This window comes from Miscanthus floridulus, chromosome 17 (genome assembly GCF_019320115.1).
Source record: "Miscanthus floridulus cultivar M001 chromosome 17, ASM1932011v1, whole genome shotgun sequence".
NCBI lineage: Eukaryota > Viridiplantae > Streptophyta > Magnoliopsida > Poales > Poaceae > Miscanthus > Miscanthus floridulus.
In genome coordinates, this window is record NC_089596.1 from 106,435,414 (window position 1) to 106,452,689 (window position 17,276).

General features: G+C 44.0%; 2 protein-coding genes across 2 annotated transcripts; one reads left to right on the top strand and one right to left on the bottom strand.

Annotated features, from left to right (window-relative positions):
- The first annotated feature begins 6,142 nt into the window (after nt 1-6,142).
- Nucleotides 6,143-8,761, top strand: LOC136516149 (uncharacterized). Its single transcript, XM_066509526.1, has 2 exons — nt 6,143-6,319; nt 8,291-8,761. The coding sequence occupies exons 1-2, from the start codon at nt 6,143-6,145 to the stop codon at nt 8,759-8,761; spliced, it is 648 nt and encodes a 215-aa protein (XP_066365623.1).
- A 3,756-nt stretch (nt 8,762-12,517) lies between these two features.
- On the bottom strand, nt 12,518-16,620 carry LOC136517241 (protein Rf1, mitochondrial-like). The gene is made up of 2 exons (XM_066510771.1): nt 13,998-16,620; nt 12,518-13,258 (listed from the first exon to the last, which is right to left on the bottom strand). Exon 1 carries the CDS (start codon nt 16,472-16,474, stop codon nt 14,078-14,080), a length of 2,397 nt encoding a protein of 798 aa, XP_066366868.1. The 5' UTR covers nt 16,475-16,620; the 3' UTR covers nt 12,518-13,258; nt 13,998-14,077.
- Between the last annotated feature and the right edge of the window lie 656 nt (nt 16,621-17,276).

Consider the following 17,276-nt stretch of genomic DNA (forward strand, 5'->3'; position numbering starts at 1 on the left):
GCAGAAGCACCTTGTTTATTTAACCGATGAAATCACTCGGCTGCATGCCAACAGGCTGCAATGCTGGGCTATGTGAATGACAAGGCTTGAGTCAAGCCAGTTCAGGATTATTTTTTGTTAGTTTATTAATTTTCTGATTAAATTGAAATCAATGGGAAGATTTTATTGTAAAATAAAGTATAAATGAATGTTTTAGTCGTCATGACTAAGTTTTGTATAGATTTATCCCGCATGGGGAGAAGTTTTGGCATAGTACTTATGCTAGTCAATCCTACATGGCGGGAGAAATTTTGTGATGATTCACATGTTTTGTATCCCGCATAGTGAGAGAAGTTTGGGTAGCTCTTATGCTGTCCTAGTATTGACCGTGGTATAATAGAAATACATCATCATGGTCAATACTAACCAAAAGATAAAAAAAGATGTAAGCGTGACTTGCAAAAGTACTGCTAATGAAAGACCTCGTTGAGTTATTGAAGTGAAATAAGGAAAGTGTACTCTTAAACGGATCAAGAAATAACTTTGTTTACATGACATAATCATATGAATGAAGTAAGTTATAAGTATCTCCTTGTTCACTGGCTTTCTAAATAGTTGTCAAAATTATGGCAGTAAAGTTCATGTCATATTTCGAGGGGGAGAATATTAAGATTAATTAAGAAAAATACTCTTCATTAAGAGTGAGATAAAGATCAATTAAGAAAGATACTCTTCATTAAGAGTGAGATAAAGATTAATTAAGATAAATGCGACCGTTGGAGGAGTATAACGGTCACAATAATGATACCCCTAAGCAGAGAAAAAGCTAAATTCCTAGACCTTTTAAAGTTCCGATAGGAAGATAGCGTAGTTAGCCTTAAAGATGTTAAAGCGGTGCTTAAAACGCCATATGAAGTTTTAACAGATTAAACCCAAACAAGAAATTTAAAGATAGACTATCTTTAGAAAAGATGGAAAGAGCTGGGGGAGCATGGTATGTAGGGTATGTAGAGACCTAAGATTTAAAGAGAAGAGGGACTACGTACCCACTCCAGTGACTTAGGAGCAACAAGTTTCTCAATACCTATTGATGTTGTATAACTAATGCAACACCTGTTGTTAGCTCTTAGAAGAAGATGAATAATGTAAACAAGGATCTTCTAATACAGGAGCCTGTAGAATCAATTGCCTCTTGGCAATGAAGAGCAACAACAACCCCATATGAAAAGTGCCAGTAGCTGAGGCCCCAGAAGGTCTCAAAGAGTTAGTAAACCAATTTTTCTAATGACTATGAAGTCTATGTTAGTAAAGAAATTCAAATGGAGGGTGATCCCACCTTATTTGTAGAAGTCATGAGAAGCGTTTACTTGTTTAAATGGCAAGAAGTTATGGAAGTTGAAATGAATTCGATGAATACCAACGATGTTTGGGACTTAGATGAAATTCCTAATGGAGCCAAAACAGTATGTTGTAAATGGGTCTACAAGACAAAATGTGACTCCAAAGGGAATGTAGAAAGATATAAAGCATGACTTATAGCAAAAGGCTTTACACAAAGATGATGAATAGATTACGATGAGAGTTTTTCCTCTAGATTTATGCAAGGTAGTACAAGATACATGTTACCTCTTAAGTGGGGGTCCTCCCCCAAGCTAGCTCAAAGTCTATGGTCTGGGGTTGTACCCCTTTGCAAAGCCTTAGTCACGGGAAGCGCCATTGCCTTCGCCACCGCCATTGGACCACGCCTCCACGTCGCTGCTTCCTGCTACCTCGTCTGGGGCACTAGAGGCGCATCGCGCCACGCCATGGCGAGGTACATCACCAAGCCTCCCATCTAAGTTAAGCATTTTACCCACTAGATCTACGCCTAGATACTCCAAGAAATCTATCAGCCACCAGGTGTGCCAAACCCCTTCTCTTCCCTTCCTGCTCTGCAAAACCGAGCACCCAACCCTAACTTAAGCTAATTGGCTATTTCTATTCCGATCTTATCTAATTACATGTGTATACATGTAATGTGTCCACAATGTCCAGTAGATTGATTGGCAAAATGAAAATTCTTCAGCTAGGGCATATATCAAAGGAAACTATTGCTAGACAAATTGGTTGATAGTTTCGCTCCTAGGTATATAAAACTACAATTTTGGTTATTTTTTGGTGCTGAACTCCTGTTTGTGGTTTTGATCTCACAATGAAACTCGCAGGCCATTTGTGTCTAATCGATACTCGTATTCTGGGAAATGAGTTATTTGTGAATAATGCTAAACTGAATGAATTACTAACGTGTATACGCTGAAGCGTGCTCTTCTTGTTAACAATCATCCAGGTCTTGGAGCATTGTGGAATACTGCAGAGGCTGAAGCTGGCTCTGTTGTTGCTGTTTGTGGACTTGGCACGGTTGGACTTGTAGTAAGTTCTCTTATTTGGTCATCTTCATAAACTGATTGGTATGGTTTATTTGTGCAATTCTGTTCATCGAGGCGCTATTCTCCTGTTACATTGGTTTTTGTTTATCAACTGGTCAAATGGGAAATCCAAATTCCGCTCTCCATCTTTGGCTAGCGAGAAATTTAAAATTGAAGATGGCAATATTTAGATGAAAGAAGCTGTTAGAGAATATTTTTAACTAAAATCTCTATTCCTAACAATAAAAAATGATATAAAGAACCACTTGGAGTTACTCTTAGCAATCATGACCCTCAAAAGGAGTTAATATTTTTAATGATGTAGCCTTTAGTGATCATGATAATGATCTGTAGCCTCCCAACCGCAGATGGCGTGGCGACCATGCGCGCCTCTCGGGTCGGCCCAGTTACCTAAATGACCGGCCGGGAGAACGATTCGGTCTTCGACTGGAAGGCCTGGCCAAGGTGGGGACACAGTCCGACTCCGACCTCCTTTTTCCGACCGGGGATACGTCGGACCTCCGCTCATGATTCTCCCCCGACCGACACGGTCGGAGCCGACTGGGAACGACCGATCAGGGACGTCCGCTCGGTGAGGACCGAAGGATCAGGCGGAGCAGATAAGGCAAGACGCTCAAGTCAAACCGCAATACCGAAGACCGTACCCTGTCATACCCTGCGCACCTGCAGGACAGTGCCACCAGGCCATGCCAGACGGGTATTATGCAACCTTCCAGACGTGTCAGAACCCAAACAGTGTTGTGGGCGCCGATATTTGTCTTACAGTATTATAGCCGCCAACATTTACCATATCAGGCGAACACGGTAAAACCTATCAGACGCGTCTGTGCATGAATAGTATTATGGGCGCCGACAATCGTCTCGTACACGATGGCGTGAGCAACAAGACTAGGTAGCACACGTACACATTCTCTCTCTTTCTCTCTAACTTGTAAGGTCATCCTCTTCACATATAAAAGGGGATGCGCTCTCTCCCAACAGGAACGACGGACGTCGGATTCTCTCTCTGAATCTGGCTCTAGAGAACTTGAGCATTCGAACAGCTCCACAGCTCTAGAACTCAACAGCTCCACAGAGCATACGCTCTAATACTTAGCACACGTTAGAGCACCTGTCACTCTTAACCGCTTGGTTAGAATCCAACCGGGCCTCTAACACACTCTTCTCATTTCATACTTGTTTGTAACCCCACAGCAAACTTTGAGCACCTGGGCTCAGGAATAAAGTCACCGACCGATTAAAACTGGACGTAGGGCACGTTGCCTGAACCAGTATAAATCCTGTGTCATTGAGTGTTAGGCCACATCCGATCATAATGCACAATAAAATTACGAATATTTACTTAGTCACTTTTGGCAGCCTCCATATCGACAAGGCGAGTAGACAGAGCAGCGTGTGCCTCCGCCAAAGGCTGTCGATGGAGTCGTGCTGATCCGCAAGGCGCTTGTCAATCGCAAGGGTCTGCGCCGCGACCATCTTCTGACTTTCATCGAAGAGGAGGTTGGAGTTGGGATTCATGGCGCCCAACCGCTTCTGACGCTTGGTGTAGTGGTCGTGCGACGGCGGTGGGTGCTCCAGATCGGAAATCTGCCACAAGCTGATAGCGAGACGTTGGAATTACCGGACTCAGGAATGAAACGCACACGGCAAACGAACCGAAATCAACAACCAAGATCGTTTGCAATCAGCCGATGGAATAAGGAATTCACGAACTGGGCACGGATAAGTCTTTGATACCAGATGTTAGCTACCTATGATTGGGGAATTGAAAAACATAACAAGCACACAGAGGAGAACAGGGGATCAGATGAACTGGTAGAGGTCCAGTTCTTCAGAGCTGCGTGTGATGTTCTTTCTTACCCTCCAAGCCTCTCCTTCAAGTATTACAGCTCATGCCGAGCACACACACGACACGCTCACACAGCCTGCTACTCCGGGCTCACGACGCGCAAGTTGGGATGGCTCACGCACAAGGACCTGCAGCTTGTCAGTGACGTTTGCTGCCGTTGCCGTATCGTCCACAGTAGCCTTGGGTGGTGCTGTAACAAGGCCGCACGGCAGTGTCAGCCCGTTGCGGTGCGGCAATGGCACGATAGCCCACCGCCAGGTCACCGGGTTGCAGACCCACTGATACCTGCCGCCCATGCCACAGTTCATCTCGAACAGCAAGAGATTGCCAAAACGATGTACCTCCCATATCTCTGTCGATCAGATCATTCATCACATCACCAAGTGGTACTTCTGAATATGCATGCTCCCGGTTGATGATAGATGCCATGAACTTTCTTCTTCTCCTGCTCTAGCAACCTCTGCCGAGCTGCATGCGCGCAATATGCTGACAGCAAGCTCGCCATGGTGAACTCCTCCGACTTTATTATCCTTTATTTATTTAATTTCCTCAAATTGTATCGGAGTGTTCTGAAACCAACAAATATATAGGTATGCATGCTCACTGACAGGGTTAGAAGGAATAATGCAACCCTGATGCATAGGATATATAAGCAGGAGGAGCACCGCACTGTCCTGCTGGGTATTTCCTGGCTTTCTTTATTTGCAGCCTTGAAACAATGTTACCCCCATTTGAATGCAGAGCAGAGTATAGACAGCTAAACAATGTACCTGACCAGGGAGCCTGACTGCCAAAACTATTTGTTATTGTTATCAGCCACGAAACCATCGCTTGAAAATGTCCATTCCTAGCTTTCTGAAGAAAAGGCCCTTTGCTTATCTCACCCCAAGCAAACAACCTCCTGACTACAGTGTTAAGAATACTTGAATCCGGAGCACAAGAGTACAACCATTCTTCCAAGAGATTTTCCATTGGCGGAGATAGTAGCAAACAAATCCATGACATCTTTGTTTTTTTAAAATAAACTACTGCTTCCTTGTGTGAACACATAGCAAGGAGAAGACGGCGCCGCAAAGGCTCCCTGCCGTGTTACTGTAGCCGCTGCAGGGGCAGGCGCCGAACGGCTCACCTGCAGCACTGTAGCCACATGCAGAGGCCGGCGCAGAGTCAGCCCTGCTATGTTATCTAGTTACTGTTACAGCATGTGCGCTGTACTAGGACTAGATGGATAGAGTTGTATAAATAGACTACCACGGCAACTCAGTAAAGAGAGTTCAGATTTGTCATCTCTCATACAGGGCTTCGACCAACGCTGGTGTCTTGTAATGTGTGTGTATGCTCTGTTCTCCCTCTTCTTCAACCTCTAGCCATAGTGTGGGGACGGACAACGCTTGTTCGTGGTCGGCTTAGCTAGTGGGTGCTCAGCAACACTAGCGGGTGCTCGGCAAGACTGGTGAGTGGTCAACTCACCTGAGCCGGTGATCCTGTGGGCTCAGAAGTGGTATCAGAGTTGCGGCAAAGCGCTCCACGGGCTACGGCAGGCTCCACGAGCATGGAACGCCAAGCTTGACGCCACGCTGGGCGAGCTTGGGTTTCAACGGTGCGCAACCGAGCACGCGCTCTACACGCGACGACGGGGAAGGAGGAGCTCGTCGTCGGCGTGTATGTGGATGACTTAATCGTCACTGGCGCGCGCACGGAGGACATCAACAGCTTCAAGCGCGAGATGGCGGCTCGTTTTCGAATGAGCGATCTCGGCGCACTCTCCTACTACCTCGGCATCGAGGTGAGACAGGGGAAGGAGGAACTCACGCTCGGTCAGAGCATGTATGCCTCCAAGCTGTTGGAGCGGAGCGACATGGCTGAATGCAAGCCACGCGTAACTCCGATGGAGGAGCGGCTGAAGCTGACGAAGGCCAACACCGCAGCAAAGGTGGATGTAACACTCTACCGGAGCATCGTCGGCGGTCTGCGCTACCTAATCCACACAATGCTGGACATTGCGTTCGCCGTGGGCTACGTCAGTTGCTTCATGGAGGATCTCAGAGAGGATCACTGGGCTGCGGTGAAGCGGCTACTACGCTACGTCAAAGGGACGGTGGATCAAGGGATCATCTTTCCCAAGACCGGCGGGAGTAGGCTGCAGTTCACTGTGTTCAGCGATGCAGACATGGCGGGGAACATCGACGGACAACGGAGCACCTCTGGCGTGCTCGCCTTCCTCAGGTCAGCCTCAATTTCATGGTTGTCATTGAAACAGAAGGTGGTGGCGCTGTCTACGTGCGAGGCAGAGTACGTAGCGGCGGACACAGCGACGTGCCAAGTTGTGTGGCTATGCCGGCTGCTGGGCGAGCTGACCGGCGTGGAAGCTCACCCACCAGCACTGATGGTGGGCAACCAGCCCGCCATAGCCCTCGCGAAGAATCCAGTTCTGCACGACCGGAGCAAACACATCGACGTGAAGTTCCACTTCCTCAGGGACTGTGTCGATGGAGGGCAAATCGTCATCGAGTTCGTCGAAACTGATCGGCAACTCGCGGACGTCCTCACCAAGCCGCTCGGACGTCTTTGACTCACGGAGCTGAAAGAGATGATCGGCATGAAGGGGGTACAAGGGATAACAGTAGGTTTAGGAGAAAAATTGTTAGAATAAACTACTGCTTCCTTGTGTGAACACACAGCAAGGGGAAGGCGGCGCTGCAAAGGCTCCCTGCTGTGTGTACTGTAGGCGCTGCAGGTGCAGGCGCCGAACGGTTCATCTGCAGCACTGTAGCCACATGCAGAGGCCGGCGCAGAGTCAGCCATGCTGTGTTATCTAGTTACTGTTACAACATGTGCGCTGTACCAGGACTAGATGGATATAGTTGTATAAATAGACTACCACGGCAACTCAGTAAAGAGAGTTCAGATTTGCCATCTCCCATACAGGGCTTCGACCAACGATGGTGTCTTGTACTGTGTGTGTATGCTCTGTTCTCTCTTCTTCAACCTTTAGCCATAGTGTGTGGGGACGGACAACGCTTGTTCGTGGTCGGCTTAGCTAGTGGGTGCTCGGCAACACTAGTGGGTGCTCGGTAAGACTGGTGAGTGGTCAACTCACCTGAGCCGGTGATCCTGTGGGCTAACAGTTTTCGCCACCCATGGGCAATGCATCATGCATAATTACACATCGAACATTCCCAGATTAATGAAACAAAATTAATTTTCAATTCTGATGCTGATCAAAGTTAACTTCACACCTGTTCACAAAAAAAAAGTTTACTTCACACCAATAATGACCAAGTACTGCAGGCTCGTTGTCACAAGATAAAAAAATGAAATTGCTGGAACAAAAACCACAAAATATCTAGGGACAGCTTGTTCAACATTCCCATGGACTAACCAAATGAGTATTTTTTATGAAAGTGATTTATAACCAGCATGTCCAGACTGCATAATGTGCACATTGTCAAAAGGAACAATTTAACTAGACACCCCCCCCAAAAAAAAGAAAAAAGTTGTTCTACCACTCTCCAATTGAAGGTATGTTATATTACCCAGCAGTTGACTGATTCATAAACTCAACATTCAAGTCACACATTAATTTAATATTAAACAGTCAATCTTATATTCCCTTAGAGTCAACTGATCTGAATGTTTTAAGTATTCATGTAGAATCGTTGGATTTGGTGTCAAGCTTAATGCCATAAAAACAAACATGTAGAATAGAGAAAGCAGCAACAAAGCCCTCAAAGCTCCAGTAGCAGATCCCTTCATGTTAGATGCCCACAACAGGGTAGAATAAAAATAATTTGATATTGCCCACTGAGGATGAATATGCAATTTTAATCTGAATAACAGAGTTTTAAAAATTATAAACCTTAGATAAATACGATAACCCATTGGAATATCAATGTGGAATGAAAATAAGTTGTAAGACAGTTATCACTTCTCTAGAGTTTAGATTCAATGTAACTTATAAAAGGTTGCAAGAGGAGGCACCTTTACAGGACAATGGGCCATGTACTCTCAATTAGCAATCTGTAAAGTCTTACAGGTACTTACTGCTGCAGAAAAGTACTACCTGGTGGACTCGGGGTATGCAAACCGCCCCGGGTTTCTGTCTTCTTACCGGCAGACCAAGTATCACATCCAAGACTTTCAAAACGCCCCCGAACCACAAGGTATTAAGGAGACATTCAATTATGCGCATTCATCTCTTAGAAATGTCATCGAAAGGGCGTTTGGAGTGTTAAAGATGAAGTGGCGCATATTGTTTAACATTCCGTCGTATCCATCTGAGACACAGACACATATAATAGTTGCATGCATGGCGTTGCACAACTTCATCAGGATGAATGGTGACTTTGACGGTCACTTTGCTATGGTAGACAGCAATGTCAACTATGCGCCTGTTGAAGCAGCTGTGGATCAGCCTGAGACAGAGCCTGCTCCAGACAGTGCGGACATGGAAAGCATGAATGCATTCCGAGACAGGCTGGCTCATCATTTGTTTAATAGGTCGTGAATAATCTGAGATTGAGATGTAATTTCTTATGTACTATCAGAATGTCTGTAACAATTTTCGGCGGATTTGACTACATTTTACTTGAGTTTTTGAATATGCAATAAAGTGTGTAGAGTTACAGTTCATGCGATTGTGCATGCAAAATCTGGGTATGCAGATGTTCATGCGATTGTGCATGCAAAATCTGAGTTATTGTGCATGCAATAAAGTCTGTTTGGGGGTGCAAAATCTGCACATTCCTGGTATGCAGATTCTGGGTACACAGTAACTCCAAACTTTGGGGGTGCAGAATTTGGGAACTAAACAAGGGCCTAATCTGATTAATGTTGCCTTTGACCATCTAGGTGCTCTAGCTGTGCCAGTCATGGTGTCATTATTACGCCGAGCAACTAGGCATCATGTTGCCTTTAAACCATTGGTTCGTGTGGTTTGATTTTTTATATATATTTTCTTTATCTCCCAACAACACCATCGTTACACCTTAAGTACTTCGTGTGGAGAAACTTAATTTGAACACAACTATTTTCCATCATGGAGGCAAAACATGATAAAAAGGAAGAACATGATGCTCACTGGATGGGGACAAATTTTATAACTACTAGATTTTTTTATCAGATGGTAACATGACTTAAAACCTCAAAGTACCCCCTCTGGTAATTGAAAAAACTACAAACATCAATTACTTTTAAATTATTTAGTTTCGAAGCATGCAAGATATATGTGTAGATTTGTATTGGAAAACATTTGCAAAATCTCATAAATTTGGAAGATTTAAGAACAAACGCTAGAAGATATTAGTGGTCAAAGGTATGCATCGAAGACAATGCAAAGTCAAATTTGTCAGATATTTTTTACTGGAGGTAGATATTGACAGTGGCCAGTTTTTGTAAACCTAAAAGATCCAGAAATTGTAAAAAAAACAGGAATAAATAACCACTAAATTAGTAGTCTCCCTTAAGACTTCAGAAATTTGGAGACAAGATACTACAATTTCAATTTGACTATTACCATACAAAAGGTTTTAATATCACAAGGTGGAAGATGAAGTCCAACTTTGGTGAATTTGACTATATTAATATCCAAAGTTTGCATTCTTAGACCCCATAGGTTCTAACATCTAAGGTGTTAGATGAAAAAAAATAGACGGAGGATGCTCAATGAACAAATAAAAAAAACTCGACCTACGAGGGGCAAGCCGCCCCCCGGGCATTATACGTAAGAACAAGGCCTTCTCACACAGTCCGAGAAAACCCCCGAACCCTGGCCCTGGCCCGACACTAGGAGACGTAACCCGTGAGATGGGCCGTCTCCTTTAAACCAGTGCTTTGGCACCCGGGACCGGCGAAGGGATTTTTTTAACCCCAGCCTGAAATTCGCTCCCACTGAGAGTCGAACTCAGGACCTGAAGGGTGCCGCCGGAGTGACTAGCATATCTCAGTTAACCAACTGGACTAGCCATCCTTTGGCCTCAATGAACAAATGTTTTAACTTCAAAACATTTTACTTCAATTATTCTAATGTGCTATACCATACAGTATTACTCTATTTTTTTCTTTTCTGTTCTTTTGTGAGATTACTAGATACTGTTTCCAAAGGCCTAAGCATGTTAGAGTTGTAGCCTATACATGTTTCTGCAGTTACTATTACTATAAACGTTGCTTGTGCTCTAGCCAAATAGACACTTAAGATTTATGAAGCATTCAGTTAATGGAAATTAAGGGCATGAATGTTGGTACTTAAATGCCTTGGACTAGGAAAGGACTTGACCCTCTATTTTGTCCCATCAATTATGTACCATCTTCCTTTAAATCCTTCCCTACTTTTGCTTCCTATCTTAACTTCCAACCAAGTCCATAATGTAACTGAACCAGCAAAAAGACAATTTTACTTCTCTTGGGATTGACTTGTGCTCTTTCTGCCTTTTCTTCTCAGAAGATTAGATAAGCAAATTATATGCCTTTTTTTTTTGTTCTTCAGTACCCATGGAAAATGCATGGGGAAATTATCTGCTATGCTGATTCTTCTTCTTGTGCTGCTGATGATTTTGTCAAACCAAGGCTGTGACAAATTGAAAATCAATTCTTTTTAGTTGCATAGAGAAATGTCTAGAAGCTAACTTATCATTGTATAATTACAGGTCGATTTCGATGAAGATTGATCATTGAAGGTAACTGTAAGAGTTCACTACCACAATTCTGTTTTTGTAATCAGACCATTCTTTTATGCAAATCCCAATTGTGTGTCAATCATAGTTTGCGAAAGATATTTTCCCATGTTTGCGAAAGATATTTTCCCATCCTTTTTGCTTTACTTTGTTGTTCAGTTATATTGCATTCTTACACTCGGAATAGTCGTGCAAGAGATATTGGCATGAGATGCGGTTTAAGTCTCAACTTCCAATTATGCAGTGCATCTTTGGAAATGTAATCTGGTCAGTTACCTTTAGAGGGACTGACTTCGGGAGAGTTTTCCTTTTTTATATTTTTATTTTGCTTCAGCATCATCTGTTCTAATGTGTTTTGTAATAAGACTCCGTACCGTGGTTGGACGTGTGCTATTCTAACTTGTATGAGTATGGGTCGTGAGTTTGGGTTACGGATGGGACAATAAACCTATTAGCACTTTAATCTCTAATTCATCATGTACTACTACTAAAACCAAGTAGGACTCATGCTCTGAAGAGTGGACAAACACATGGACAGGGAGAGTGGGCTCACTGAGCCCATCAGTTTCAAGGTTTACAGCATCATCATTTACAAAACTGTTTACTGATTACATAGAGGCAAAATTTTTGCTTTTTAATATTAGGTATAGATGGATGATAAACCACATCCATTTCCATTTTTTTAATTTTTGGGAAAAAAATGGAAAAATAAACTATGTACCTCCTACCTTGCAGTAGTGCTGCTTTAGACAAGCTGCAGCCTGAGTCTGCCACATGTTTGTTAGCCACCGCTCTTTGAGCCGTGACTGACTGGAGTTGGTTCTTTTTTTCACAGGATTGTCATGGTTTGCTGCACCGCCAGCCTACTTGGGAGTTGGGATTCATTTGCGATCGCAGCATAGACAAACAGATGGCCAGTTTTCTCCCATTTGGAGTCTACTGCAACCCTGTACTGTGACATTCGTATATGCCCTTGGGCGTCATAAACTGTAACCCCTGCTTCCAGCTGCCCGACTGAAGCATGCCACCCCACCGCCAATTGCATTGTTTGTCGCGCATCCTGTGACGCTTAGAAACAAAATAAAGTCTTGCTGAGTGTAGTGTAGTGTATCAGCGTTGTTGTGTCGTGTTGTGTGAAAGTGTACTTGAGAGCAGATTATATGTCGTGACTGTTAATAGGAATGTTGGTTGTGCCTGCCATTGTTGCATGCCCTGAGGAAACATGAGGCGGCATGATCGAAGTGATTTGTCATTTGTCTCCTGCCTGGGTAGCTGCAGGTTGATCGACGCATGCATGAGGATATAGGCCAAAAACGGCTGCTGTGTACTAGAAGATAGTTGTACAACTAACCCCCTGTAACTTGAGTGTATTTTTGTAGTTAACGTTCGTTTCCTTGTCTGTATTCTGTATTATGGAATGTTTCACCGAAGAAGGTGTTAATTTGGTAATGAAATACAGGTACATCCATTGGTCTGTTGTTTGATCTCGAAAGAAATGTTTTACTGGTGCTATAGAAGTGGTGAAGTTTTACGGTGGGAAATGTTTTCTTGAATTGAAGCATAATTTATTTATTTTACAAATAGAGATGCTGGCATGTCTCCTTCCATCACTCCAATGGAGACGGTTACACCGGTAATCTGTGCGTGCCATGGCCGGGAGTAGAGACTAGAGACAGCAAGTAGTAGCTGCTGGCATTGGCATTGGGAGCAATGCTTGCAATGCCGATGCATATGCATACACGGTTGGGTGCGTGGGACGGTGGGTACTGCACGCCTGCACCCGGCCGTGTCCCGCGGCTTTTGTGCTGCGGCGGTGCTTGCTGCCTCGACAAACAAGCATGGCGCTCGTCCATCGCTTCGCTTCCCTCCCGGCCGTCTGAGTCTCTGATGCTGTGCCCACCTTGCTCTTCTGCGTCACAGCAACATCTGAGGCCTCATTTGTTTCATTCAAGGGCCTGCAACTCACGGTCACGGCATCTAGAGTTTCCAAGACAGTTCTAACTTTTCACACTTGCAAATAGCTTCCGCTTGTAATTGTCAGTGCACAAGAATACCATTTGATTTTGTTTTCACCTGGAAAATGTCGTTTGGCTGTAAAATAAATTGAGGCATTGGTGCCATCTTGCACTGACGAAACTCCCTGGCGAAGAGGGAGTCTGACGGAAGATCAACCACCCGCCGCCGTGGCAGGCACGTCGTGCCGTTGCTGACGCAGCCTTCTTCAAGCTTATGCTCTCTAGCTTACACCAGAACTTGTGTCTGCGGACCTCCGGCATGCTATTGCCGGGAACACACCTCCTCCGGCTGGGTACCACATGCTGCTGACCAGGTTGCTGGACCGGCCATAAGAATACACAAAAAAAATCTTAGATACAAGGAATGCTCACCATTTCATTAATAGAAAACAGATCAGATGAACTCTGGACACTTTCTGCAGAGCTTTGAGCAATGTGAATAGCATCAGCCCGTTCGCTCTCTTTGTACAGGTTGAGTGTGGCTGAATTATTAGCTGATGAATAAGTGGAGGCCTTCACAAATTCTCCTGCGGACTCGTGAGTCCCAAGAACATCGGAAAAGGCAAAAATGTAATTCTACCACTCTTCAATTGAAAGGTTATGTTATATTATCCTGCAGTTGACTAATTCATAAATTCAATTTTCAAGTCATACATCAATTTAGTATTAAACAGTCAATCTTACATTCCCTTTAGAATCAACAGATCTGAATGTTTTAAGTATCCATGCAGCAATGGTGGACTTGGTGGCAAGCTTAATACCATAAAACAAACATGTCCAATAGAGAAGTAACAACAAAGCCCTCAAAGCTCCAGTAGCAAATCCCTCCATGTTAGAAGCCCACAACAGGGGAGAGTAAAAAATAATTTGATATTCCCATTGAGGATGAATATGCAATTTTAATCTTGAATAAAAGAGTTTTAAAAATTATGAACCTTAGATAAACACGATAACCCATTGGAATATCAATGTTGAATAAAATTCAGTTGTAAGACAGTTAGCACTTCTCTGGAATCTAGATTCAATGTAATTTATAAAAGGTTGCAAGAGGTGGCACCTTGCAAATATAACCTTTACAGGACAAGAGACCATGTACTCTCAGTTAGCAATTTAGCACAGTAAAACCGGGAAAAGGTATCAATCATCCCTATGTTCCATGAAAGATTGGTATTTTTTAGGAAGAAACTTCACTTCTTTCTGATACTTCCTCTCTGAAATAAAAGAAATCAGCAATGCAGTGGTGGAAGCTTCAATGGGGAAGTTCTTCTCATCAATTTTGGTGAGGTAGGTTCCAGCCCTTCTCACATCTCCTTTTTCAAGTAGTCTTCTAACTATGGCATTTAGCATACGTGAGTCGGCAGCACAGCCATTCTTCTCCATAGATAGAAAAAGCTCATCAGACTCTTCTAACAAACCTTCTTTTATATGACTTTCGATCATTAAGTTGTAGGTTATTACATCAGGCACAGGACCACTGAGCACGATAGCCGAAAACAGGCCCTTAGCTTCATCAATCCTACCAACTTTCAGCAAGGCATTAATCATTATATTGAAAGTCCGAACCTCAAGCTGAAATTCTTTTGAACGCAAGCCCTCAAAAATTCTCAGCGCTTCATCAACACAACTATTTTCACAGAGTCCTCCAAGAACTATGTTGTATGTGTTGATTCCCAACTGTGTTCCGCTGTCAACCATTTTCATGTAGAATTCCCTTGCAGCAACAATCCTTCGAGCCTGAAATAGCCCGTGCAACATTATGTTATATGTAATAGCATCAGGTTTAACATCCTTGCTGAACATTTCTCTGTAAAGTGCTAGTGCATCATCAACCCTTCCATTCTTACAGTAGCCATTAAACAAAGCACTATAGGTCACAATGTCAGGTCGCAAGCCAATGGAGACCATACGATCAAGTAGCTTAATCGATTCATCCATCTTCCCATCTAAGCAATATCCATCTATCAGTATATTATATGAAACAACATCTGGTTTCACACCAGTGCGTATAACTAGATCAAAGAAATCCTGTGCTTCCACAACCCTTCCTTCCTTGCATAGGGTATCCATTATTGTGTTCAGGAATCTGGCATCGGGATGGATGCCCCTATTGATCATTTCAAAAGCAAGTTCCTCAACCTTCTTCCATTCACCAACGGTACAGAGACCTTGTATTAGTGAGTTAAAACTTATGATATCAGGAGACAACCCTTCACTTACCATCTGATTGAAATGGCACACGGCATCCTCCACTCTGCCTGTCTTGCAAAGAATGTCAATTACCGTGTTGTAGTTGACTACATCTGGCCTCAAACCTTTCTGTCGCATTTCTATAAATGCTGCCATTGCCTTATCCACTGTTTCATATTTAGCGTATGCACGTATCAGGATGTTGAAGACACGATGTTCAAAGAGAATTCCGTCTCGAATCATCAAATCAAGGAGATCATGCATATCAGCAAGAGCTCCTTTTGTGGCGTACCCATGAAGCATATTGCAGTAGGTGGTAACATTGGGTTTTTGACCCCTCCGGACCATTGAATCAAAGATATTCCTAGCTTCTGTGCATCTTCCAATCTTGCAATAATAGTCTATCAGCAGATTGTAAGTGACAACATTCGGTTGAAGACCACCTCCAGACATGTTTTTGAGCAGTCTCACTGCCTCTTCCAACTGTCCTAAAGAGCAATACCCATGGATCAGACTATTATATGACCAAATATCTGGCATAACACCTTTATCAAACATCTGTTGTAGGACTGCTTCAGCCTTGTCCATTGCTTGAGCCTTGCACAGGCCATCGATGATTGAGCTGTATGTCACAAGATCAGGTGCAAACCCCCGACCCGGCATTTCATGAAACAGGATGTAAGCTTTGTCGACCTCACCTTCTTTAAATAAGCCGTCGACGACCGTGTTATATGACACCACATTGGGAGGGCAGTTGTATCCGCCATCGGCCGTCATGTGAAGAAGCAGCTCAAGAGCCTCTTGACTCTTCTTCTCGGCGCAGAGCCCCTTGATGAGAATGTTATAGGAGAAAACATCAGGTGTGCAGCCAAGCTTCGGCATTCGTCTGAACACTATATCCATTGCGTCGCTCGTCATCTTGCCATCACAGAGACCCTTGATTAGCTGGTTGAGGGCCATGACCTGCTCCCTCCATCCCATCTTGATGACCTGGCCAAAGGCAGCAAAGGCGAGGTCCAAGCGGCCGACAGTAGAGAAGCAACGGATGAGGATGCCAAAGGTGCAAATGTTGGCGGCCACCTTATTGACGCCAGCCCGGGCCATGGTATTGAAAAGAGACACGGCGAGCGCAGCGCTGTGACGCAGTGGCGACGAGGAGTCCGCGCGAGCGATGACGGTGAGGACACGGTTGAAGGCGTGCACCGAGGCGGGCCTGGCCTGAGGAAGCAATTCATCGAACAGGTCGAGCGCGTCCTCTCGGCCGAGGCTCCCAGAGCGGTGACTCTCGACGATTATCCGCTCCAGCTCCACGCACGTGCGGCGGCCAGGCCTCACCCTGCGCAACATGCCTGCTGTGGTGGGAGGAGACAGGAGAGGTGGAGTGCATGGATCGGCCGGCGGCGCACCTGCTACGCGCCCAGTGAGAGAGGAGCGCGGCGCAAGAAAGGGGCGAATGGTCGTAGGGAGAAACGAGAGCGGTGGCTGCACCTGCAGTCCTGCACTGGCATATCCTCCTGAGTCCTGATTAGTACTCCGTATTTAATGTTGAAAAAAAAAGAATGCAACGGATTAATAAGAGCGACAAATGTTTGTCATCTACGCAGGACTATATGTAAAAATTTAAAATGTGAATATTTGGCATGGACAGAAGTAGAACAAACGAGAGTGGATCCAAAATAATATTTTTTTGGAAACAATTACAATTTCATTTGAAAAAACAAAGTAAATAAATGGAAAATAAATTCATAGAAATTCTTTTACTTTCTTTATTTAGATTTTAAAATTTTGTTTTTTATACCTGGGTCGTCAATTTTGTATTGGAAAAAGAGCCAACGTCGCTTCTCACACTACACAAGTGATGTCGGTCCAGAGTTAGATCCCTGAAAAACAGGAAGCAAAACAAGTTTGGTCGTTGATCCTTGAGATGATGAGGATGTGTCATGCGCGCTGGCCCGTGAAAGCAAGATGGTACAAGAGCCATCAATTTTTTTTTCGTTTTCTTGTTCTTTTATTCATCACTGGTGGAGTGATGCCTCAAGTTGTGGATTAACGAATAGATGTCCGTTTCTACAAGGTGGGGCCTAATAATTTTTAGAGGGACAGTTTAATTTAAATAAATGAAAAAGGTAAAAATCTAATTCTACCACTC

Coding starts and splice junctions, on each gene's coding strand:
- LOC136517241 (XM_066510771.1), bottom strand. CDS start 16,474: ATGTTGCGCAGGGTGAGGCCTGGCCGCCGCACGTGCGTGGAGCTGGAG.
- LOC136516149 (XM_066509526.1), top strand. CDS start 6,143: ATGGAGGAGCGGCTGAAGCTGACGAAGGCCAACACCGCAGCAAAGGTG. Junction 6,320..8,290: donor GAGAGGATCACTGGGCTGCG/GTGAAGCGGCTA, acceptor AAAGTCTTACAG/GTACTTACTGCTGCAGAAAA.